At 38.8% G+C, this 25575-nt stretch overlaps 1 protein-coding gene across 12 annotated transcripts in view; it reads right to left on the bottom strand.

Moving 5' to 3' along the window:
* Window positions 1-25575, bottom strand: part of KMT2C (lysine methyltransferase 2C) — a 208580-nt gene that overhangs the window by 109906 nt on the left and 73099 nt on the right. For all 12 annotated transcript variants that reach the window (XM_068404544.1, XM_068404545.1, XM_068404540.1 and 9 more), the window contains 3 exons: window positions 18661-18867; window positions 15196-15335; window positions 13461-13570 (listed from right to left, as the gene is read on the bottom strand). In XM_068404544.1, the coding sequence (XP_068260645.1) occupies window positions 13461-13570; window positions 15196-15335; window positions 18661-18867 (457 nt within the window). The remainder of the gene's footprint in view (window positions 1-13460; window positions 13571-15195; window positions 15336-18660; window positions 18868-25575) is intronic.

Here is a 25575-nt window from a genome sequence, read left to right as displayed (position 1 = left end):
TGGCAAGTCCTAAACATAGACTGTCCACACATTAACACAGTGGGAAGTCTACTTCATTGTGGCTCCTAGACTTAATAATCATAATCATCTATAAATAAGCTTCAAGAGACATAGGCTGCTGAGCTAATTCATGTGAGTGGTCCAGTAGTATTAGAGAGACTGGTTAAACAATCAAGAGATGGTGAAAACAATCAAGATTCAATCACTCTTTTCTAAAACCAATTTTATCTGACGGCATGGAAATCTTAACATCAGATGATCATCCTAATTCTGTGGTAGTGTTAAGATAACAATCCTATCACAGTATTAGGGCGAATACTTCACTAAAATCACCCATAAGGCAAGAGATGGTTTACCACAAAATGGATTTATTTCAATTAAAGGAGTTCAGCAAAGGCTGAAAAACACCAGACTGGAACATAAGACTGTAACAGTGCACTCACCTACAGAAATGAACTTTCAGAAGTACCAAACACAACAGGCTCACATAAAATTAAGAGTGGAAGCATAACCATACGTTACCATGATGCTCAGCTTCTAGTCTCACCAGCATCTTGAGTATTTTGACCTTTAAGTTTCTCAGATGAGTGAGCATTGCTGCCAGGTCCGACCTTTACTGGGGGATTTATCCATCACAATATTTTACGTCTGACAGAAAGCAAACATTCCGGAGGTGCCCAAGGCACATTCTAATGTGATGGACGCAGAACTGGCAACAGTCTTCCCAACAATTCACCATCTATTTCAAGTTACTCTCATGAAAAAATCTCACCTGGTATGACATTTGGAAAACCTGAAACTCTTACCTATTCAACGTATCAAATCCATTTACATTTTGGAAAATGAACATTTTCCTTACAAAGCTCAAAGAATGATGATAGCAACTGAGCTGTCTTCTTGTATTATTTCTCTAAAAGTCTCTATTCGCTTTTAAAGGTTTTATGATTTGTCAACACATCTCCCTGGAAATACCATACAAATAACACCTAATATTGCCATAACAACCTGCAATAATTGAAAGGAAAAAAAAAAATAATCAGTATTTACTTGGATATTTGACAGCACTTTATTTAGATCCATCTATTTATTTATCTGCAGAATCTGCCACTCTTCCCAGTTCTTTGCAAGGCAGTTTCATACAGAAGCAGAGTGGGGAAAAGTATTTTAAACAGAAGGAAATACTATTTTATGAATTAAAAATTGGAAGTGAGAAGGCTAGATGTGGAAATACTTGCAGTGTTATAAAAAAACTTGTCTAGACTGCGGATTGAATACATGTATTCTCATTGTATCTGAAGTGAGACCATGTCACAGCAATATATGTAGGGTGTATCAAGTAGTTTTATCAATGTTAGATGCTCCAGGAAGCAAATATTTATTTATTTATTTCATAACAGCTACTTTTCCCCTCGATGTACTGCAAGGAACGTGACGTCTTGAAGGAATACATTAATGTCACTGAAGAAAAAACATACCAGTAAAAAAGCTTATGGGAAGTGCTGATTTGAGAACATGCCACTTCATCAGTTCTTCAATTAATATTATTAAATAGGATTCTTATTATTAATATTAATCATGACTATGATTCATGGAACACCTGCAAGTTCATTACTGGCAGCAGACCTACCGTTGTCTGCCCACTTTTTATTCCCAGGTCAGATGTGCAGAATGGAGAGGACAATTATATAAATGAAAAGAAGCAGTATTAATTCTTTCACATAAAGAGCTGGCTATCAAAAGTAGCCTAGATCATTAGAAAAAATATCTTTGATGCGAGTAATGTCTGTATTTGTCACTGAGTGTTATGCACTCACACGTGAAGGGCAGTTGGTCCACATTTGTGAAGATTCATAAGATGTCTCTCTCATGCGCGATTTGTTCCATGTTATTAAAACACCCAAGGACACCTGCATTAACGGCACTACTTCATACTGATGCCTGCAATATTTATGCTCAATCTGCAACTCTGGGACAGAATTTACACTAATGGAAGTCAATAACAAAATCTTTAGGGAGTTCAAAACTACTTTTTGCTAATGGTTTGATTTTGCAAGCTGCTGAGTACACCAATCTCAGAAGTAGTTTTTCGGATACTGCTTAAAAGCAAACTGATGCCAACAGACTACTACAAGCATTCCTGAGTTTTAAATTAAAATACATTTGTATGATTTCTTTGAGGATGGGTGAAAACCCCAAATGAAAACCCATAATATAATTTATATTGGCAGGAAAAATATTACTCAGGCTCTTTTGATTGGAATAATCAAAACCACTTTATAACTCTAATTTCATTCAAGAGTCTGAACTTTCAAGTTCTCATTCAAAAAAAAGCATGTGACTGACATCCGTGAAAAATGTAAAAGACATGTTTAAATAAAATACTATTTTAATATTAGCAGGGAAACTGCTATGAAACCAAGATTAGAGTCAATTGTCTACCACTAACCAAACAATGCTACAGCTCAGCAAATATACCTACAACTTGTCCCACAGGGGCACTTTTTCCTTTTATTCATGTGCTATCTATTAAAGAGCAAGCTTCTGAAGGCAAGGAAGATTCCTTTTCATTTCTATAATGCTCAAAGCATGACGACCCATCCTTGACTAAAACTAACCAATATTAAGTACAAGAGACTGATTAATCTTTTTTCGTTAAGTGTAACCACCACATAAAGGCAAAATTAGACCCTTAAGCACTAACTTTAAAAAAAAACAACAGATCAATCCACATGAGCCATGGAAAAGACTGAATATAAAATATTTAAATAAGAAGCAGTCATGAGTGAGGTGGTAGTAAGGTAGGAAAACGAAGGTTGCATTCAAATACCTACAAAAGTGAGGAGATAGGTGGTACTGTTACACCTCCTTGTATAAGTTTCTATGGGCTTACTGTTAGCATGCTTGTTAGGAGATGGGTATGGTTTCCTGCCTTTAATATATAGAGAGCTCCAGTCTTCTTATCTGCTGAAAATATTAATGGGATAATAATTTAAATAAATTTGTAAATATTTGCATTGATTTTTTTAAGATAACATTTTGTCATTTCCTTGTTCCACATTTAGAATTTGAGGGCATTGTATTGCCATTTTCTTTCTTATGTAGACCTTGAAGGACTATGTTACTGCTGCTGAGCATAGACAGGAGAAAGGGAGAGCCCAAGTATCGGTATTCTCATGTTCTACAACAAAGCACCAAAATGGGTCAGTCCCACTAGCAAACTGAAGCAGTAGCTGAGGAAGAAGGTACAATCTTGATTTAAAAGACAGTGTGATTTTCCTTTAGTGGGCTTTCTTCACTCTTCAGAGATCAAGTTCTCCCTGTTTTTAACACATAAGCCCTCAAAATAACTTGGTATAGATAGATTATAAAATCTTGACATGAAATGCCCAGCAACAGAGTGCTGCCTCAACGTGAACTAGTATGTCACTGCCTTAATCCTTAGAGTAACATTTAAGACAGACAGCCGGGAGGGGAAAGAGAAAAAAATACACAGAATTTCTTTAGGCGTATTATGAAAAAAGCGTTTTCTACTCAAGTCATGCAAAAAGGAAGAAAAGGTCTTTGTGAAACACACTTCACCAGTTTGGAACACACACTAAACAATTTCACTTCAGAGCTTTCAGTAAATTATTTCAGTGAATGTTACTGAATAAAGGAAACCTGCACTGGAAATCCCTTCAGGAACACAGGCCCTTTCATGTCTCTCAGCTAGGCTTTTCGGCTTTCATTTCTGGGCTATTGCTGCTTCTCTCTCAGTCTCTCTCTGTGCCCCTAGTCCATTTTGTCTGCTTCCAACACCTCACAGACTGCCCTTAGCATCTGCAATGCCTATCGTCTGTTCAGCATCAAAACCCTCTCAGAAATGCCTTTGTAGCAACAATCTCCCTCCCCTGATTCGAGCACCCTCCTATTCGACATCTAGAGTTCAAGAAAGGTGCATTTTTCAAAGCACTCATCTTGAAAAAACCCACAGACTGAAAACTCTAAGGCTGACTCTGCTTTCCGAGTTCAGTGCCAAGAGAGCGCTCACAGGGTGAGCTCCCACAGAACAGCCTCCTGGCACCACAGCAGGAAACCAGCAGCTGGGAGAGAAAAAGGAACAGGTGAGGCTGAAAAATCATCACTTTCCTTTAGATGAAGCCATACGAACCGTCTTAAGGAAAGGTGTCTTGTGCTGCCCAAGTAACCCAAGTCTTTTCCCTCCTCACTTGCTGCTATGTTCCAGAAATGCAGTTGTTATGGGAAAGATCATTTACGCAGATTCACCTGCCAGAAATGACATTGTGCTTCTGTCTGCAAAATTGCTGGGGGAACCAGGCAATGAAGTCAGCGAAATAAGCACTGGGAAAATATGAAAAGTCCTCTCTTACCCTGAATAAAGTTTATTACTTAAACATAAAATGTATATATTAGAATACAGGCACTAGTCCTTTTTTGCAACAGCTGGCAAGGGTTAAGCTCTAGCACTTACTTCTTATGGACCAAAGAAGGAACAAGACACAGTTTCACTCTGATCAGTGAGTTACAATGTGCACTGACAACACCACTTGCTAAGCAGACAAATTCACAATATTTTTTTTCCTGTACTTGGAAACAAAAAGGTAGGGATACAAACACAGCTGTTATTTCACAGAAGGCTCAGGACAAAGCAAATCAAAATAAAAATCTCAGAAAAAAATGTATTACGAAAGTACATCTTTTCTTCTGCTTCATCTGAGAAGATAAATGCTCCTCCAAACTGTGGTTCAGAAATTAATGCCTGCTTTCCTCTTGCAGGTAGAATCAACACATTGAAGACAATATAAAAATTAACTATAGCTAAATTGGTCTCATATTATCATGTGCTCCTTTTTCTAATCAACAGGTCAGAATCATGATGATAACAGGTTATGAAGCAAGGAACTACTATAAAGACTGAAAAGTCACATTGAAGTATTTGCAGTTGTTAAGAATCAAACTCACAAAACAAGTATCCAGAAAAAGCTCTGAATCAAAACGCTTTGCCAACATTGGGTACACTAATACTCTACTGTATATTAGCACATAAACAGGACGGTGTGTTTGATGCCTCTCAAGAACGGAACATTTTCTGTTTCTTGAAATGCTAATTAAAAAAAATAGTGCTAAATAGGGGATGTGTCATATAGCCTTGAAATAAATATTTCTTCACATTTATAATAGACTTTTCCCCTCATAAAAATCCCAAAGACCTTAATACGCTGAAGCATAGTACTAGCTTTACTGGAATGCTAACAATAAATACGTTAAACAATGGGAAAATATGTGAAAAATTACGTATTTCTTTAAAATTAAATTTTGGACAGGCACAAAGTCACAGAGCCTTATAATTATCAGAATATTTGGATACAGTTTTTTAATTACATGGTTTAATACTGTATCTTTTTATCCCCTTATTTTTTTCACTGGATGGCTGACTTGAAAAGTTACGTAATGATAACAGTGTATCTCACAGCAGATAGTACAAATCTGAAATATTAATCTATCTAACAGCTGGTGGGGAAACAAAAAAACAGATCATCTATTCACTCAACAAACCTCAATTAGATTATCACAATCAACACAAACTCTCTCTCCTTCAGTAACATATAGAGATTTACTTGAGTATCAAAGTACTCATGAGCGAGCAACTATTACATCAGAAACACTAGGAAAATAAATGAAGTTTTCTTTCTCAAGAAAGGAATATTCAAAATTAAAATATATTTCAGACTCCTCCTTTCATCAAAAGTGTTTAGACTTTACACTAGCCACATTTCTTCTACATGCTACTGCCTCTCACTTTACGATCATATTATTTAGACCAACCACTCTATTTCACAGCAATCCTTTCAAACTTTTAAATACGTCACCGAAGATCCACATCCAAGTGCGGAGTCTAATGAGATCCCAAGGTATCCATATGTTACATGCCAAAATAATTACAAAAACATACTAGAAGCAGAGAAGCATAGAGTTCTCAATTCACATTTACTCAGTTTTAACTATTACATCATTTTCTTAAATATCAGCAGGGATATAGAAAAATGTATTTTATTTTGTACTAGGAAATGTGGTCTATGAGAAACTGAAAAACTGGGGAAACTGAAAACTGTGTTTTGAAAACTGAGTCCTAAACTCCATCGTTTTAAAGCTGTTGTGTTTTGATAGGGAACAAAATTCTTTATCTGTGAGAACTGTACTTTAGTTTTTTTCTTTTATATGTATCACTGCAGAAGAAAAAACAGAATGCAAAATCCCACCGGAGACTTTGAAACAAAAAATCCTGAAAACCTGGCAAAAGTGACTAGAGGGTTAAAAACAACTGCTAGGCAAAAAGCTAGGGTTCTTTTTTTTCCATAAAGTATATTAAATTACGCTTATTTGCTTTGGCTTCTCGAGTCAGATTATAGGTGGGAAGAAAATAGGAAAGAGTGAATTTTTCAATAATCCTGGTAACTCCAAATGTCAACCTTCTTCCTTCCTCTTACCTGCTTGCTCTCACTTCTTCCCTATGCCTGGTTCCTCTATTTTGATGTATGCTTTTCAAAGCAGCTGCTACAGGACAATGACTTCCAATGAACATCAGTACATCATGGTAAAGCTTATTTTGGTTCAAATGGAAGAATACTTTAATCACTGTTCATGTGACAATATTAATGAGAATTAAGTTGTAAATCTTACTAAGCAGGCAAATATCTGTTCTCAAACTGCTGGACCTGCAAAAAACTGAACACACATACAGGTCCCACGGCAGCTCTTGAACCTGAACAGATTTACCAAAGCTGTACTGACATCATTTATGGTGTACAAAGGTGTTCCAGAAGAATTACACATAGTAAACCAAAACCAACTATGATAATTTTAAGATTCCATGGTGTTTTTGCAGAACGTGGAAAATACAGTTATAAAATATCTCACATAGCGTTTCTGATGTCATTAACAAGCTGTAAGAACAGTCTGATTCACGTTCTGGCTTTAGGTGACCAAAATCTGAACTGTTCTGGAACACAGTAATTCATGGAAGATAATTTACAGTGTTAAAACGTTACCAAAGCTGTACCCTTAGTCACTATGTCTTTCCTTGAAGTACAAAGCTTAGCATCATCACCATTAGCAGGGAAATGGCTACAAATCTCTACAGGAACACCAATATAACAAGAAAGAAACTCATGGAAAAGTGAAATACCTCACGGCCCCACTGCTGAATTGTTAGAGTATTCCTAAAACATGCTAGGAACTGAATGAAACTACTAAACTGACCAAAAGCATATGGAAGTGTCTTGTTGATGAGACACCTGTCACTATTCCTCTAGTCTTTCTCTTGGATTTTCTGTGCTAGAGTTCTCTAAAAGAGAGCAACCCATAAAAAAAAGTAGAGAAGTTATTTTGGAAGAATACTTCCTGCAGCAGTTCCTTCCTCAGTTGCAAGACAAAAGCAACTACAGGAAAAAAAAAACCTCGGTAAGATAAAATCAGAAGTCACTCCAATCGAGCAGCCAGGTAGTCACTCCCAAGCTGCAGTGAAGGGAGATTAAGAGAAGCCAAGTGCCTTGTGCGTGCAATAGTACCATAAAAAACTCAAGAGTTGGAAGAGGAACTTCTGAATACCAGAGCTGCTCATTTAGTATCGTGTTACAAAGCTTCTCCTTGAAAAATGGGCAAATACAGAGGACTCTGCCCAGAAATGGTATAAATTATGACAGATGATGTTCTTTATGCATTTTTCCATGGCTTTAAGAATTACTAGCTCTTCCAATAACGAAAAAGGAAGAAGGGAGCTTTTAGAGCACCAAGGAACCACAAATCCTGCACTCTATCTCGAAAAAAAGACATCACTATGTGTTCTGTTTTGCTAGGTTGAGACATATATGAAGTCAACATCGTCCCTATCTTCAAGATTCTGTGATCTAACCCATTTTTCACACAGTTTTTATGTTGACATAAAAGTAAAACTAGCTGAAAAAACTGCTATGGCTAAATGGGCACAATCCTCCACAGTGTATGAAGTTAAGAGTATATTAAGATGTTGATGCTTATCTTTACATACAAGGAACAACACAAGGAAGCACCCATTTAGCCAAATCGGTTTTCAACTTAAAGAAGCACAAGTAAACATACACACGTATCACTATAAACATGGACAAGTCTCAACAAGATGGGAAGTGCACTGAGGCTAAGGGGTGAAAACACATTCAAAATACGGATACACAATTAAAAAAAAAAGTATAAACATTTCAAATGTTTCCCAACTTTCCCCTCAATTTATTTCTTTATGGTCTAGCTTGGTAAGCATCATGCTAGAATCGAGTCTTGAGCAAAGAATTAAAAACAGTAGATGGAAAGGGCTTTAAGACAGTTTGAGTGAGATATTTAATATGTAAGCCTTGTAACATTGCTCCGACTTGAAAGCATCTACAAACAGCGCAATTTCCTGCCTCTGGTGACAGAATTCAAGGGGAGTCGCCTTAAAAAAAAATTTCAAGGGAGAGTTACCGTGTGAAAAGGGCTTACAGGAGAGAGGAGTGTCAAAACAGCAGATTGTTTTGAGTCTGGAATAAGGCAAGATACTATTGATTAGCTTGCCTCTATGTGAAGCAACAACTCCTATAGTTCTCAGCAATGATAACATGCCAAACACAGCCTGCAGAAACTCAGCAAGAGCTGAAAACAGCTGCCTTGTACAGAGAGAAGATATTGCCCTGATTAACGAAAAAAAAAAGGATGGGTGGGAGAAGAAGACAGCAATTTTTCAGCTGTCCGGCTGCAAGAGACTTGGTCCTGATGAAACACTTCACAATTACTGGAAAAATGAAAGGTGTGAAGTAGATAAATACACAAAGAGCCATACAGAATTTGAAAGCAAACAGAAATCCACATTTTATACAATGGGAACAGAGTAATACAGTGTTTGGAACGACTACTTTAGACACTTCATTACTATCGTGTTTTCCCTATTCAGTCTTTAAGTAGATAGGAACCTCCTTCTTGGTTTCCACCAATACTGTTTTCTTTGACTTTGGTGTCCTTGATAAGTTCTTCCAGACTTGTAAACTGCTTTCTAAATCTTATCAGAAGAGAAAGCTGGCTGGGAAAGTTACCATCGCATTCCTTTCTTGTGCAGTTTGTTCAGAGTGATTCAAACACATTACCTACTGAGTCTTCCTTAAATTCACTTCTTGAACTGAGCTGCTCACATACTGGGGAGAAAAAGCAGCGCATCTTATTTGGGACTTTGTAGCATACAGAAGAGCTATGGCTAGACAATGTAAGGCAGACAAGTAGTAAACTTCATTATTTCCTCAGCTGACTGTAAAGAAACAGCCACCTACTCAATATATGTAAAATAAACAAGGAAATTATAAAGCAGTATTTAAAAATACCTGAAAATATTTCAGAAACCACTCTTGTTAAAAGCTGAGCAGATGCAAGCCCTAAAGGCCTCCATTTTAAATGGTAATGCCAGTAAGTTCATCCTTCCAAGTACCAAAAGCAGCATAGTTAAGAAAGCATAAGGCTGAAGCCAGAAATACAAGAAAAAGCAGAAAACTCTGCTTGTCCATGTCTACTTTTTTCAGCAAAAACTCTGATTTCCGTTCAATCATTTTCCTTTACTTAGTTTATTTTACTCAGTCTCTATTTCATACCATCTTTGCATCTTACCACAAATACCTGTAGAAACACCTTACCAATAAAAGTCTGTCTTCATAAACCTGACAATATGACAGCTTCTTTACTATGGTAATTTTTATGTACTGAGTAGAGAGCACTTATGAATTATAAAATTTAGTTAAGTTTTGGATCAAGCAAATCACTGGAAGTTTTCTCTCACATTTTGGATCAAGCAAATCACTGGAAGTTTTCTCTCCCCTGTCTGTATTCCGAAGAGTTCTTTTCTTTCAAAACTTGAAACAAAATTACTCCAAAATCCTATGAAAACCCATTAAAATAGTGGGGGAAGGAACCGGCACGTCTGGGTGTTCAGGCTCTTTAACCTACATACTGTACAAGCTCGAGATATGTATGTTAATTCTTAAGAATCATCTTGAGAAAAGCTCTGACACTATGCTTGTCACCTGGATCACCAGTTCTTCCTTATGACTTTTTAAACTTAGAAAGTGGTTCTGAGAAAATCCATGACTCCCACTTGCTGAGCTAAGCGAGGTAAGCAAGACGAGCAAGGAGATGAAATGAGTCACCTGCACCACCCATAACGGCTAGAGCACATCTACTACCATAAACTTAACTGTATATTCCAGCTTTTATTTGTCAGTTGTTATAAAACAACATTATGCACTCATTAATATTCAAGAGAGGCAAAACCAAGACTTTGAAAGAAAGTCAGAGCACCCACCTATGTCTAGACACAAATACATGTAACAAATTGGTCAGATGTCTCATTAAAGAAATTGCCAGGCCTTCAAAATGAGTGACTCAAAAGAAAGAACTGAAGAAGAGAGACGTGCTAAGCAGGGTATTCTGTGAAACGTGCACAGATACTGAGATCTCTACAATGTTCTATGTTAAATCTTCAGCAAATAGGGACCAAGAAGAAAACCAAAATGAATTAACACACATACTTTGAAATAGGTCAATGAAATACATCCACAGAAGCTTTATTAATGCAATCACAAGTTCAGTGAAGCCAAATGGACATCTCAACTGGTAAACAGAGTAATAAGAAACACTGTCATATCCAGTTAAAACAGATTTGCAAACAATAGGCAGCCTAACTAATGAGAAACATGAATGTAACTTACAAATTAGAGAGACCTTCAAGGTAAGAACAGTCCCAAAACGATCTCCAGAAATTAAAAGACCCAAATCAATGGACTACACTATCAAGAAAAAGTTTTGTTACATGTCAAAAATTAATCTGTACATGAACAAGGAAAAGAAAATGTACTTTCCCAGCTAAGGAAAGATGTCAATGCTGCAGACCACATCATAAACCCATGCCATGCCAGAGAGACTTCGAAGAAGACAGAAATCCCCAACCAAGCAAATAACAACAAAAAAAAACAAAGCAAATTTAGTGGCAAGTAGAGGAAATAGCATACAGCTTGTTTTTATTTAAACTATTTTTCTGTATGCCCTGAGCACATACTTGCATCTGCATTGCCAACAGTGTTCAGAACATTTAAACAGAAACTTTACTTTTAAAATGCAGTAACACCACATTAGAAAGCAGCCCAAAATTTTAGCAAAAGCAAAGCACAAGCAGCTTTAAAAGCAAAAACATACACTCAGTTAATTGCTATACCTTTCATTCAAAACTTTTCAAAATACCTTGCACAAAGAAAATGTCTTCCCTTAAGATAAATTTTCCACTATTGCGAAGGATAACCAGCACCTTACACTTATTTGTGCCTTCTTTACCTTAGTGGCAAGTTAAAAAGCAGTGAAAAATTATTACAAAGCACTACAGCCTGGACACAAACAAACACAGGGTTACTTGGGTTCCCAACCAGTTATACACAAACTCTGAGCAAGCCCCACATTGCTGCTCCACGGTCAGGAACAGAGAACTACAGAAGTGTTTGCTCCTTATTTTTTGGGGGGAAAAAAAAAAAAAAAAAAAAAGTGCAAAAACTTCCCCGGTATGCCCATGGGATAAAGATGTCCCCTTTTGTCTAGCTGCTCCTCTAGAATCAGACAATCGCAGCTGCGCTCTTACTCGGCTCTCCCTAGGGATATCACAAGAAGGATAAAAAAGAATAACCAAACTAATGTCGTTCTTTGCTGGCTGACTGCTGTATTACAGCAAAGAAAGTTTTCTCAACGGTTTCAGCAACAATTGAATAGAAAATATGCAGAATGGCACTCGATTCAAATTTCTCTCATCTCTCTGCGTTGCACTGAAACACGTGCAACAGGGGTATCTAAAAATTATTTGCAGAATTTCAAAAGATTAGTAGAGAAGCTACAGAGCAGCACACGGAAAGACAGGCTTGAAATGGAAACTATCACACCAGAGAGATGTGGGATTCTTCAAGAATTCTTATTTAAGTATTTGCATTCTAAACAACTACACGAAACTTAAAATGTACTAACAACATGAAGGTGAGGCACCATCACCCTGAGGCACAGGGGAGGAGTAAGGTACCACAGCGAAAGAAATGGAACCGAAATAATGGAAACAGGATGAAATTCAATAGAGCAAAATACGAGCTTGAACACTGCAGCAAGGATTTCTGGTAGAAACCAGAATATTATAATGAAAATGACTACAGATGGGAACGAGCTAATCACAAGATGACTACAAGCCACCATCATCAGACAACAAGAAGAAGATGAAAACTTTCAGCAGCGAGATTTAAAAAAAAAAAGTAACCAATTTTGAATGTTCTTTCAATTTTTTTTACAATTTCTTTTTATATATGCACACACACATACAAATGCTTTAACATCTTCAGGCTCGTTTAAAACTTAATACTGTCAGGTTCATTCATTCTGAACAGTCTTTTATTTTGAAAGCAGATACACAGAAATCAATTAAATTATGCAAAGCAAAGCATTTATTCAACATGAGCATATGCAAAAGTAGAAGGCACAAGGAAAGCTGCATTATACGGCTTGTACCGAAAGACTGATTTAAAGCAGCTTTTTAGTCCACACAATGGAGAGCATTTACTGGTATCTTCCACGTCATATTTTAAATTTTAATATAACTCATGACTTCAAGTAAAAATAAGCCTAAGCATGATCATGGAAAAAACAGCAAAAATGACACAGATTTGTTGATAGCATGGCTTATTAATATACAAAAAACTAAAATTGTTAAAATAATCTACTAGACATGATTAAATATGACCAAAAAATATAGCTACACAAGTTAAAAACAATTTGAAATAGGTCTCTTCATCATTTCAAATTAGTATCAGAATATGACACCAGGAGGAATCAGTCCTTTTCAAAGGTACCTACTTTTCCAAATACAATGCCAATTCAAATTAGAAGACTAAATATTTATATTTATTTCTATCAATATTTAAAGTAACAACATAGACTTTGTGGTAAACACTAGTTTTCCTATACCAATCTGCTTTTTGAAACTGGTATGAAAGTAATTGAGAATTTTTTTACTATATTTGAGACATATGACTTCAGAATATACACTGGCAAAATAGGTATTTCCTTTACCTAGCGGAGTATTTGCTAATTTAAACTCAACTTTTCTTTTGTCTGTATTGTGTTTTCATCAGCCAGGTACTTTCTACATTCTAGTTATCTCAGAACTAATTAATGATATATTCCATGCAACTCCATAAGTCTTTTTAATAAATTGCAAGTGCAGATTTTATCATGAAGACCTGTCCAAAGAAACCTTATTATAAATGTGAGCTCAGGGATCTGTATGTGGATATTTCTGGTCATACCTTGTATTGCATTAGTCTACTGTCTTTTTTTCAACCCCCAACCCATTTTCTTACTGGATTGAGCATTCAAATCTTTTTACTCACTTCTGTGCTCCCTGAGACAACAGCTTTGTCCACGTTCACCGATAGCTGCTCTTCAGTCTGGCAGACTCCCAATGACCACTCCGCACAGCGGTGATGAGCCCAGCAATGACCTAATGCATTATGAAAGGAAAAGAGCTTTTGTTGTACAACTCTGTCAAGCACTTCCTGTAAGTATGGAACTTAGTTCTAGTAGTAAATACTTGCCAGATAAAATGAACAGCCTCTCTTCCTCCTGTTTTTCTTGTTGCAACACTTAATGCCCTTATTATCATACACTAAATATATTGCTGTTACTATCAGACACTAAATATACTGCAATTTTTTGATACATAACACATCTTCCTCTTCATTTCAGCACATTCTGTATTATCTGTTTCTAATTTTCACATGCCTGATCATATAATCATAACAGTAGGGTGTATATGCAATGTTTGTGCGCGAGACATGCAGAATTACACTCCATCTTGTATTTTACTGTAGATAACATTTGTCTATACATGTACTCTTGACTTACGATTTCCAAGGACTGGATACAGATCTGTATGTTAATGTAGAACGTGCTCATATGATGCTTTAGAATTCTACACAAAACTTTTAAAAGCTCACAATACAGCATGAACAGAAACACCATAAAAATGACTGAGAAAACTGTGGTATTGTAACGAACACATTATAGAGATATAATTAGAAATGTTTATCTACATAACAAAACAATTCAGAATTTTCGGAATTCAACAGGTATCTCTTAAAAGAAGTTTCTAATTCAATTCTGGGAAAGACAATGTAAATGATGCATACTTCCAAAGGAATTCTGTGACAGCTTTATACTAGATTCAAAATGATGCTCTACATTAGCTGTTGAAATTAGGTACTTGGTCAACTTAATCATTCAGCAACAAAAAAACTCCCCCAAAAATCTCTGTAAGGGTCTGGGAAGAGTCCTCTACAAATAATAACAACTTAAAAAAATTTAGGTTGATAAACCTCCCCACCTACCCACACACACTATAGTATAACTATTTAAAACAAACAAATTTTATTTTTTTTAATTAGACTTTGAAATGCGTTTCCACACTCATGAAAGAACGACATTTATATTATTGCATAAATAAATTTCCATTTTTGAGACAAAACAGTGAGTAGACTACTGGCATCAAAGCATTTGAACATAGATGCTTTCTGAAAAAGTAATTAAAAACCGAGTAAAAAGAAAAGTTCCATTAAAATGAAAGAGCAGATGACAAACTAGACAGTTTTCTGACAGAAAATCTGTAGATACTGGAAACATGCAAGTGTATTATGCCTCTATTGTTCTATCAGTACTGGTCTTTTAAAAAAATCTTTCCTTACATTATTTTCGATAACCCTGCATTAGCAGCAGGAGATTAGGTAAGGCTACGGGATTAGGACTTCAAGAATTATATTAAGCTGTGTCTCCTTCCTTTTTCCTTTTCTTCCCAAAACAGAATTGTGCTACCGAAGATCATAAACACCAGCTCAGCAGTAGATCACAAATATTTTCCCATACAAAGCTGATAACGATTCTGTCCAGTACCTGAAGAGGAGACTATACAAAACCACTATGGAACATTGGCTAAAGCTAGGAAAGCATCATCAAACACTTGACAAACACCAGAGCACAGAAAACCAACAGCTGAAAAACTCCACTCGCTGTCACTGTAGCTACTGTACTACTACTGGGCAAGAAAAAAAGGAGGATGGCAACATATCTTACCTGTTGGCTCAAATAAGGCTTGAACATCAATGTCATCTGGTAAGCCAACTAAACTGAGTTCATCCCAGAATTTGACAACGTGATCATCAGAAGCAGTTTGGGTGCTTACACTTGTACACGATGCTATACTTGATCGAGACCTGTATCGGGGAGCATAAAAACAAACTTAGAAGTGACCACATTCTTTGTTCAATTAGTGAGATACTTGAAATGATCCAAAACTCAGGGAAAGTGAATATAAATTTTTCCAAACGTGATAAAATATAAATCAACATGAACAAAAATCTTTCTTCCTCATACTTTAGCCTAACATTTTTCCCAATAACAAAGTTTTCAGTTAAAGCTGCTATTCAATAGACAAAAAAAATGCTTGGTAAAATGCCCCTTTCCCCAGCCTGCTCTCTTCCAATTCTTCAAGACACACATTTAAAGTCCATTTCTGCTTGATATTAAAACTTGTCCAACCTTAGGAATGGAGAATTAGGTTGACAGCAAGCAGCCTGTGTTACTCTGGGGAAGAAGAGATGCAGAAGGAAGAAAAGAGAGTGGTGTAAGTGGCGAGCACCAGCTGCAGCTTTCATATGGCCCTCGCCCTGCAGTCTTAACAGCTGGTCCAGGGCACAGCATTGACAGTATCCTCAAGGGACACTGCCACAGCCAGAGGTCAGGTGCCTGGACAAAATACAGTAGCTATGGGGGGAAGGTACAAAAAAGACCAGGAGTGAAAAAGCTGCTTGGAAATAAGTATCTTTTTCCAATGCCAACAAGGTGTTAAAAAAAAGGTGTGTGTGGGGGGGGGTGGTACAAGGGACAGGACAGGAGGAAAGGCATGTGGGGGAATTGAAAAATGCAGTGATATAAAGACTACTATATTGTGCTGACATAGGAGGATCTAGTTTATAACTTTATTAATTTGTCCCCCAAGTTCTAATCTCTACAGAAAATAATTAATAAAACTCAGATTACGACGCTAAAAAAAGAAGCGATGATTCTTCCTCCATTACTTCCTGCAGGAAAAAAAAAATCTTGGACATCTAAGGATGTGCATTAGGCTTACTGATAAGAGAGACCTGATCTCATCTGATGCTTCAGCAGTTAGTAAGAAAGGAGATGTTGTGTTTTCTATTAAGGTTCTTTGAACTTCATTATTCTCCCCCATTAATAACTCAAATGTGTGTGTTTGCTGTTACTTCTGAGTTTCTGGAGTTGACACAGCACAAAACCACCTCTCTTTCCCAACTACTCTCCTGCTTATAACCTCAAAAAAAAAAAAAAAAAGATGCCGAAAAATGACCTACCACCAATGAGACAAGAAATGAGTAAACACTGGAATTTTAACCTGCGATAACTTTGCCTTCTTGAAAACCATGTATGCTTTACGTCAACAATTGCATTCATAAATACATGGAAAAACCCCTCAGTTTATGGGGTAAAAAAAGGAGCAACATCCCTCTTGCACTGCCAAAGAAAGCTTAAAAGTTTTCACTTATTACATGATATCTTATGACCCCTCGTCATGGCAGAAGCTGATCAACCCCCGCCGCCCTCCCCGCTCATTAAGTCTGGCACTGTCGACATTAAGACTCCCCTTACTAAAGCATTAAATTAACCTATTTCTGGTTAAAGCTGGTTCCTGAACACCGCCCATGTCCAGCGAAGCCACCTCTGACGTTAAACTGCTACTCAAAACACAGGAGTTTAAAGGAACGTTAATAAAAAAATAAATCCCAATTGACAAGGCATTTTTTATTAATATGAAAGCTTTCTCACAAGATCAAACCAATGCATTTAAAGAACATCCCAATTTACCCTGCATTTTCATCCTGAACAGAAACACTTTCCAACCCATCCTGATCTTTTGTACTTAGCCTTTTTGAAAATAGTATTTCATATACCTATAAAATAGAGTAGCTGTCTGTGAGGGGAGGGGGTTAGTTGTATTAGCTTTAAGAAAAGCAGTTTTTCCCTATCAGCATTACACAATGTGTATTTATATAACACCGACATAATTATATGAACATATGAAACAACACCAGTGAGTATAAAGCACACCGAACAGCTTCTCCAACAGTAAGCAAGGCCCTAGTGCCGCGTATCAGCACATCTGAAATGTTAAGGCGCACAGGGCTGACTGAACGCGCGTTAATTAAGGATTTTTGGGGTGTATTTTGGGCAGATTTGAAGGACAGCGGCGCTGGCGCTGCAGCCCCTCAGGCGGCCCCGCCTCAGGGGCGGGCGCGGCCACCGCCTCCCGCATTGTTCCGCTCCCCCGGCCGGGCCCCGCGGGCGGGCGGCGGCCCCGCGCCCCCAGCCAATCCCCGGCCTCCACCGCGGCCGGCCCCGGCCCCGGCGGCCGCCCACAGCCCCGCGCCGCCGCCCGCCGCGGAGCCTCCCGCGGCGGCGCAAACCCACGGTGCCAGAGCCCCTGCGCCTGCGGACAGATCTAGAAACGCGCTTCTCCCACCAGTCACGTCTTATACACCACCGCCAGACACACCACACGTTGAACAGAACTTCCCTGCGGAGCCGTGTGCATCCCTGCCATTGTCCAGAATTGCTGGGAGCTGGAACCAACCTGAGAGGACTCGGGACGCTGCCCTTGCAATGGCTAAAACCACCCTGCTGGGAAACCTGCCGACGAGCCCCACTTCCGTAGGGCAAGAAACACGCGCTGTGTGCCTGCAACAACACTGTCGCCACTGCCAGAGCCAGCTCTGGAGGGCGAGCAGAAAGAGCTTCAACGAGAGACCTTATTGCTCTCTACAACTACCTGAAAGGAGGGTGTAGCGAGGTGGGGGGGGCTGGTCTCTACCCCCAAGTAACAAGTGATAGGATGAGAGGAAATGGCCTCAAGCTGCACCAGGGGAGGTTTAGATGGATATTAGGAAAAACTTCTTCATGGAAAGGGTTATCAAGCATTGGAACAGGCTGCCCAGGGAAGTGGTGGAGTCACCATCCCTGGAGGTATTTAAAAGACGAGTAGATGTGGTGCTTAGGTACATGGTCTAGTGGTGGACTTGGCAGTGCTGGGTTAACGGTTGGACTTAAAGGTCCTTTCCAACCAAAACAATTCTATGATTCTAAGATGGGCAAAGGCTTCTGTTACTCCAGTCTACAAAATACACAAAGCGTCATAAGTCCATTATCTTCTACTCTTGAGCATACTTTTACTTCAACCTCACAAGCAGACCTGTGCTTTACAATAACTATGTTTCTTCTAATGTTCTTCCAGAGTCAAGATTGTCACTGGACGGGAGAAACCAATCTTTAAAAAGCGGAAGAAACAGCTAGTCCTATACTGCTTGCGTTTTGTTGTTGTTTTTTTTTTTTCTAAAAGACAAAAATCAATGAACATTTTCACAAATACAAGTTATTTGCCTATTGCAGTACAGTATCTGTAAAGATGTTTCCTGAACTTAATGCAAAACAAAAAAACCCCACATAATTACTGTAAAACGGACTTACTTCTTCTGTCCTCTCTGTTTGCGCGGCACTGAGTTTTGCCTTGGAGTTCTCTCACAAGCTCCATCGGTGCTCTCGCTGGCTTCACTCTTATTTAAAGGCTGGTTTTTCCATGGGATAACATACCCAGGAGTTGGACTGAATTGTTTTAAGTCTCCTTGTCCTAACGAGCTCCGTTCTCCACAGTAACAAAAGGCGCAGAGTTGTTCGCTGTGAAAGGGAAGACAATTACTTCTTTTTTGGGGGGGAAAACAGCAGAGGATACCCCCAAAGAGCAACTTTCATGCCAATTTAACCCTTTATAATGAAAAAAAAAAGCTCCCAAGTGCTGTCAGATATCAGAATTCAGTATTCAGGAACACGACTTCCAGCTAATTTAAAGTTACGTTAAAAGAACTTTTTTGTTCACGAAAGTGCATTATTTACAAAACAAAAAAACACCCCACATATAATATTCAATGATTAATATAACCTTTTTGTTCAAAAATTCTGTATCTCTAGACACACGCTTGCTAAAAGGCATCCGAAAACAAGGCAAAAAAAAAGGAAAGAATGGGAGGAAGAAAATTAACATCTCAACACCCATTAGAAGAACTCAACGTTGCCATCACAGGAAGGCAAAGCTCTGCCTTTTTGAACAGTTAGAACATTACTACGCACACAACCTTCTGTAAGCACATGCACCTGATGTGTAACACTATGCAAATACTATACACCAAAAGGTTTAATGAAATATGGGAAAAAAATGGAATAATGAGAAAAATCACAGCAATGGCTACAGTCACACATACTAGGGCACGTGACATACACAAATCCAAATACCCCCGTTTACTTTAATATTTAAAAACAATACTTAAGAGTTTTACTAGAGGAAATTTGTATTTACAGAACTGTGACCGCTACAATATCCCTGTGCCATTTGTAATTATGTTTTAACATGCATAACATAGCAACAGCACTGAAATGACAGCTCTGACAGCACTCCTTGTGTCACATCATATGGAAGCTACTGAAAAATATTTCTATAATAAACATATCCACAAACTTAAAATGTGAACTTCTGCAACTTTGCAGTTTGCATTAAAGGAAGGCCGTTTAACACATTTTTTATGCTTAAATGAGCAATTCTGTTTTCTTCATATTTATACCCCTAAGACCCCAAAAAGATGCCTCGGGGAATCAGGCACTTGGATAAAGGCTTGGTTTTGCCTGGATCCCATTTAAATAGATTTCAGTGCATCTGTATATTGACACATTTGGGTTTGGGGCACTCTGTTGTGGGTGGGTGGGAGGAAGAGAAAACTTTTAAGGCTAAACTCCTCTATAATATTCACTAAATTCTGGGGGAAAAAATAAGCAGTGCCTGTGCTTTTCAGACAGGTGAGGCAAGAGCAGCAACAGAAAAAGGTGAAAGTAGAAAAGGAAAGTTCCAGATTGGAATAGACGACCCTGAGAATCCAGTAAAGCCCCTTAGATTTGGTTTAACATACTCTGGGACAGGTATTTTTGCCCTCACCATAGAGCAACACTATGGGTGAAAAAAAAAAGAGGAAAGAAAATACAAGTGGGTATGTAAAATGCCTTTGAACTGCTCTACTATTACAGCACTGGTAATACCAGTCAGATGCTAAGGGAGGGAACAGCATGTCACGAGCCCAAAATGAAGCCCAGAATGAAGCCAAATAATTTACTTATGCTCTATAGGTAGGACTGCACTTTGCCTAAGGCAGACAGACCTTTGAGGACATGCAGGTTGGTGGGTAGGTAAAATAGGTCCCATTCATGGTACTCAAATTACGACCCTACCATAGTACTGTTGGGAAACATTCATCCTCACGTTTGTGGCCTCGGTCACGCATCCCTCACGGATCCTGCCTGAACACAGGACCAGCGGGAGCCAGGACAACCGCCGGAGCTGATGGTAAATGTCTGACACATTCCAGAAAAGGTATCCCAAGATAAAAAAGATGCAAAGAAAATATGGATAAATGTAGCATAAGAATGGGAAAAATGAATAGTTACAGATAAACAGGAGATAAGTCTAAAGCTAGTTTTCAATGTGATAGAGCAACAAATAAATTATTATTATTTACATGGCAGTGAATATAACCACTAGACTGCCAGTGAAACCTGATCTGGCCTCGCAGGCAGAGTCTGTAAGAAGGGAAAGCAAAGCTATTTATGCTAGTTGAGACTAGAGACTTGTGAGGAGACTTAAGAGATTTAAACAGGCAGCACCACGGTACATAAATTACACTAGTTACAAACACAAGATTATCCACAGCGGAATAAATAATTATTCATACATCCTGTTAGGACAGACTATCATTGCTCATTAAAAGACTCGAGGATAATTATGACTAAATAAACAAAGCTCCTTAAAGGGAAGTTGTAGCAAATATGCAATAATGTTAAGGCTTATAAAAGAGAAATACGAATCATAGAATCATAGAATGGTTTGGGTTGGAAGGGACCTTAAAGATCATCTAGTTCCAACCCTCCCCCGCCATGGGCAGGGACACCTTCCACTAGACCAGGTTGCTCAAAGCCCCATCCAGCCTGGCCTTGAACACTGCCAGGGAGGGGGCAGCCACAGCTTCTCTGGGCAACCTGTGCCAGTGTCTCACCACCCTCACAGGAAAGAATTTCTTCCTAATATCTAATCTAAATCTACCCTCTTTCAGTTTAAAACCATTCCCCCTCGTCCTATCACTACATGCCCTTGTAAAAAGTCCCTCTCCCGCTTTCCTGTAGGCCCCTTCAGGTACTGGAAGGCTTCTAGAAGATCTCCCAGGAGCCTTCTCTTCTCCAGGCTGAACAGCCCCAACTCTCTCTGCCTGTCTTCATAGGAGAGGTGCTCCAGCCCTCTGATCATCTTCATGGCCTCCTCTGGACTCGTTCCAACAGCTCCATGTCCTTCTTATGTTGGGGGCCCCAGAGCTGGACGCAGTACTCCAGGTGGGGTCAAAAGTGGTATTATTTGAAAAAGGAATACAGGGGTAAAGCAGATATTTCTGTAAGGCAGCTCCGGTATCACAACTGCCAGCAGTAGCTTTCTGCAGGCAGAGTGAAGTGAAACAACAGGAGCAGGGAGTTTCACAGCTACTCTGCAGCATGGTGCAGACAGCTGTGAAGCTGTCAAAAATCATACGGTTCGTGCTACTGCTCCTGCTCCAGCAAAGCTGGGGACCGCAGCTGAAGCAAGTGCTCGAGCACTCGCTGTGAGGAGGGGGCTGGGGGAACCCTGCGCTAAAGGTCTGCGAACACACAGATGCCGACGTAAAAGAAAAGAGCAGCAGAACATTCCCAGACCGCAGCCAAGAGACTGGGTGGGCTGAGACAGAGAGGAGGGATTATAAAAGGGGGAAAAAAAATTTTCACACTTGCAAGGGAAGGTAAGCAGAGGGGCTACAAATGTATCAGGCACCCAAATACCTAGAAACAACCAGCGGCAACATAGTCCCTGCCTAGCGTCTGGATTCTAGAGACACCCTCCGCCAGCAAGCCATGGTCCTCTGCTTCCCAACACGTCACACTACTGATTTGTCATGCGGTACAAAGTGGCCAGTTCCATCACGTTAGCCTTTTAGGTTTAAGTGCTCAGTAAATATTTTAAGTTATGTCTGTATGGGCAGAAGGTAGAGTTTTTTATTCCTGTCATCTGAGGATTGCAAAAAGTACTTACAAATCTACTTTCCATATGTCAATATGCAATTAGAGGATCTAAATCTGTGATGCAAGAAGAGCTCTCATACTGAAGATAACGAAATTGAGATACTGGCAACTCTTAAGATCAAATCCTAGATCTGTTATTGTAATTAGCATATTTTCAGAACAGGCTAATTCAAAATGGGATAACAAGCAAGAGACGATGTGTCACATATCTTTTTATAAGCTACTAAGGAAAAAAAGAAAGCTCACCAATGCTCCATTTAAGATATATCTGTGATGCTCCAAACCAAAATATAAATTCATCATTACTCGTAACTTCAACTTAATTCCTAAATTTTCCCAGAACAAACGCTACCTTTTTAGATAGGTTTAGAATTCCACAGGTGGTTTATTACTAGCACGTGCTCATATAACTCACCTCATCCCAAAGGATTTCATACATCTGTACGCACACAAATTTTAATACATGACACATTAAAAAAAATGTCTTCAGAGCAAACCAGACATAATACTGGGTTCAGGGGAATGCAGTAAGAGGCAATAATAATGTCTGAAGATAATGTCTGTTCCTACCAAGCCATGAGAGGAGATCCAGACTTGGATCTTGTTAGAAAGATGCCCTCTCTAACCAGAAACACAGCAATCTCAGCGCTCTGCCACAGCCATTTTCTTCTACAAGTTCTTATTACACCGAGTTGTCCGATCCATGCCTCTTGCTCACACAGAATTCACTCAACCCCCTGACAAGAATCTAAGATGCTACAACCCTCCCCAGGCCACATCCCAACACAGGAAAACAAAATGCCCTCCAGCCAGTTGGTTTTGGAGGAAGGGAGAAGAACAGTCACTATTTCCTCTACTTGACCGATGACACAGTCATTAGGACTCATCCTAAAACACAGACTTTCCCGTTGAAAGGAGTTCATTTCAACACATGCGGTACTGGGCAACTAGTTGCACAACAATAAATTACAACCAGAGAAGGAGAAACATCATCTGGCTTGCTTGCAAATATTCAGTTAGATAATTAAGGTAAAATTGACAGTCCTCCGACCTTTCTTTACCAGAATTAAGGCTGACCATCAGGATTACCAACACTTCAGACACACCAAGTGCTGCTGTAGTTACATTCCCAAGAGTAAGCAGAAGCCCCTCCTGGATCCTTCTGAGTTGGGAAATGGCACTGGGGTGTCCTGTGTCAGCCAGGGCTCCCTAACAATAAGCAGATGTGCGGACTGACTTATGTAAACATGGTTTGTTTATGTGGCGTCCCTTATCTCGCAGACCTACACTTGTGTCTGAGTGGGTAACATGCTGTGCAGCTGGTGGAAATCTTCACATTGCTCTGTGTGAGTTAGCACAACGCTCCACTGTATCAGATGTGACTTCTCACTCCCCTTCCTATTTTTCATGCCTGAGTAGAAGGCACAACAATCTGCAATGATATGGGGCACTGCCATCCACCTGCAACTCTGCGTGTACAGCTGGGGGAATAAATTTCTCTTCCTCATTTTCAGAGGAATAACTTCTGTGTCTCCAGGATCCCCGTAAAGCTGCATGCCAAGGAAGATGGCAAGTGGCCTATGCTGAGCACGTCTATCAGTAAGACGCTTGAAGTTATACAACCCTTTTAGTACTAAATGGTGAAGGAGGTGGACCTGTCCTGCAGAGAGGTGTTAAAGGTCCTCCTCTTTCAGGAGAACATCCACAGGGGAATCCAAGCATCCTACAGAGATGAACAGAAGCTGTCAGCAGCAGAGGAAATATAAATTCATGGACCAGCTCAAGAGATGCTCTCCTCTTACCTTTTCTGAAATCCCTCCCACCCTACTGTGGGACACCAATTATCAAAGTTTTACTGGGCATTCACCTTTTCAATCAATCTCATTACAAGCAAAGGTCTTTGTTGCTGTTTAAACAGGAAAAGGCAATGGATTATATCTGAGAAAACCCAAGGCATGGCAGTTCCAGTATGATCCACTAGCTATAGCCATCGCCTTAATATTAAATACTAAGTTACAGATGATCACTACTGCTATTTGCCATGATAATGAGTGCACTAAAGTTAAAAAAAAAAAATGGAAAGCATAAAAATATCTATTTCATTCACTTTGGGCTGAAAAAGAAGGCGAAGAGGGTATCATTTGATTTTTGCTATGAGTTTGTTTGTTTTTAAAGGAATTATGCAATAATTTTCCTCAGTGTCTCGACATGCCTTCAGGATGTCTTTTTCACACACACTTTAGCATTTTTGAAAGATGAAACTGAGAAGCATAAAACCCTGGGTTGTGTCGGCAAAGCTGTTACAGAAATTTAAGATGTTTTTAACATCTATTTTTCACAATTAAAATTAAGCTCAGCACAATGAAATGGAATATTTGGGAGCAACACAGAACTTCTGAGCATCGTTTGCACCAATTACTGAAGCAGACTGATGAGAATTGGCCTTGAGAATTCTTCACCCACCTAACTCTGTTAGTAGTTTTAATATATGTTAAAAGGCTAAACTAAACACTACAGGGGACCTACTAGTTATTTAGCTATGCCAAGTTATGCTAATGCACAAACTACTTTGCCTTCACTCTCGTTTTATGTTGTATTATTTAAAGAGTAAATTGTTTTTCTCCTTAGTGAAGATGCACTATTGTATCATCTACATAAATTCAAATCAAGACCTGCAAGCTGCATTTTAAGTGAAATCAAGATTACTGGCTTAAAACAATGCCGGGGGTCTGCAACAGTGTGAGTTCTAATATATGGGAGATACTCACAGAGGTGAAATCATTCTAAAACTCAGGGGTTTAGATTAAGCTTTTCAGCATAACGTGTAAATATCTGGACCTTGATAATGAAGAAGCTTGAAAGGAAACTACCCACGAAAACTCCTGAGGAGTTTTGCATAACAACTTCCCATTGATACAGGGTTAACAACCCAATAAATCACGCTGCTGAGTGAATGATACTAAGGATAGAGAAGGATGAAAAATGCAAGACGGAGATATCACAAAGAGAAAGGGCAGAAGTTCTCAGCTGCAAGCTGTATGGAAGCGTTTGACAGGCAAAATGTTCTCTTTCCAATAGGAAACAGAATCACACAACAAATTGAAATTTTGAAGTGGTTTAACACTATTACACTATTACACAGAGTTGGGTTTGAAACGAGTATTTAACTCGTGCAGCACAATTCTTTTAAAAAAAGAGAGTGTGGGAGGGAGTTCATATGAACTTCAGGTGAAGAATTTTAAA

The sequence above is a fragment of the Nyctibius grandis genome, chromosome 7 (assembly GCF_013368605.1).
Source record: "Nyctibius grandis isolate bNycGra1 chromosome 7, bNycGra1.pri, whole genome shotgun sequence".
NCBI lineage: Eukaryota > Metazoa > Chordata > Aves > Nyctibiiformes > Nyctibiidae > Nyctibius > Nyctibius grandis.
Note: the sequence above shows the minus strand (reverse complement) of the source record. Positions and strands in the feature narration are given on the sequence as shown.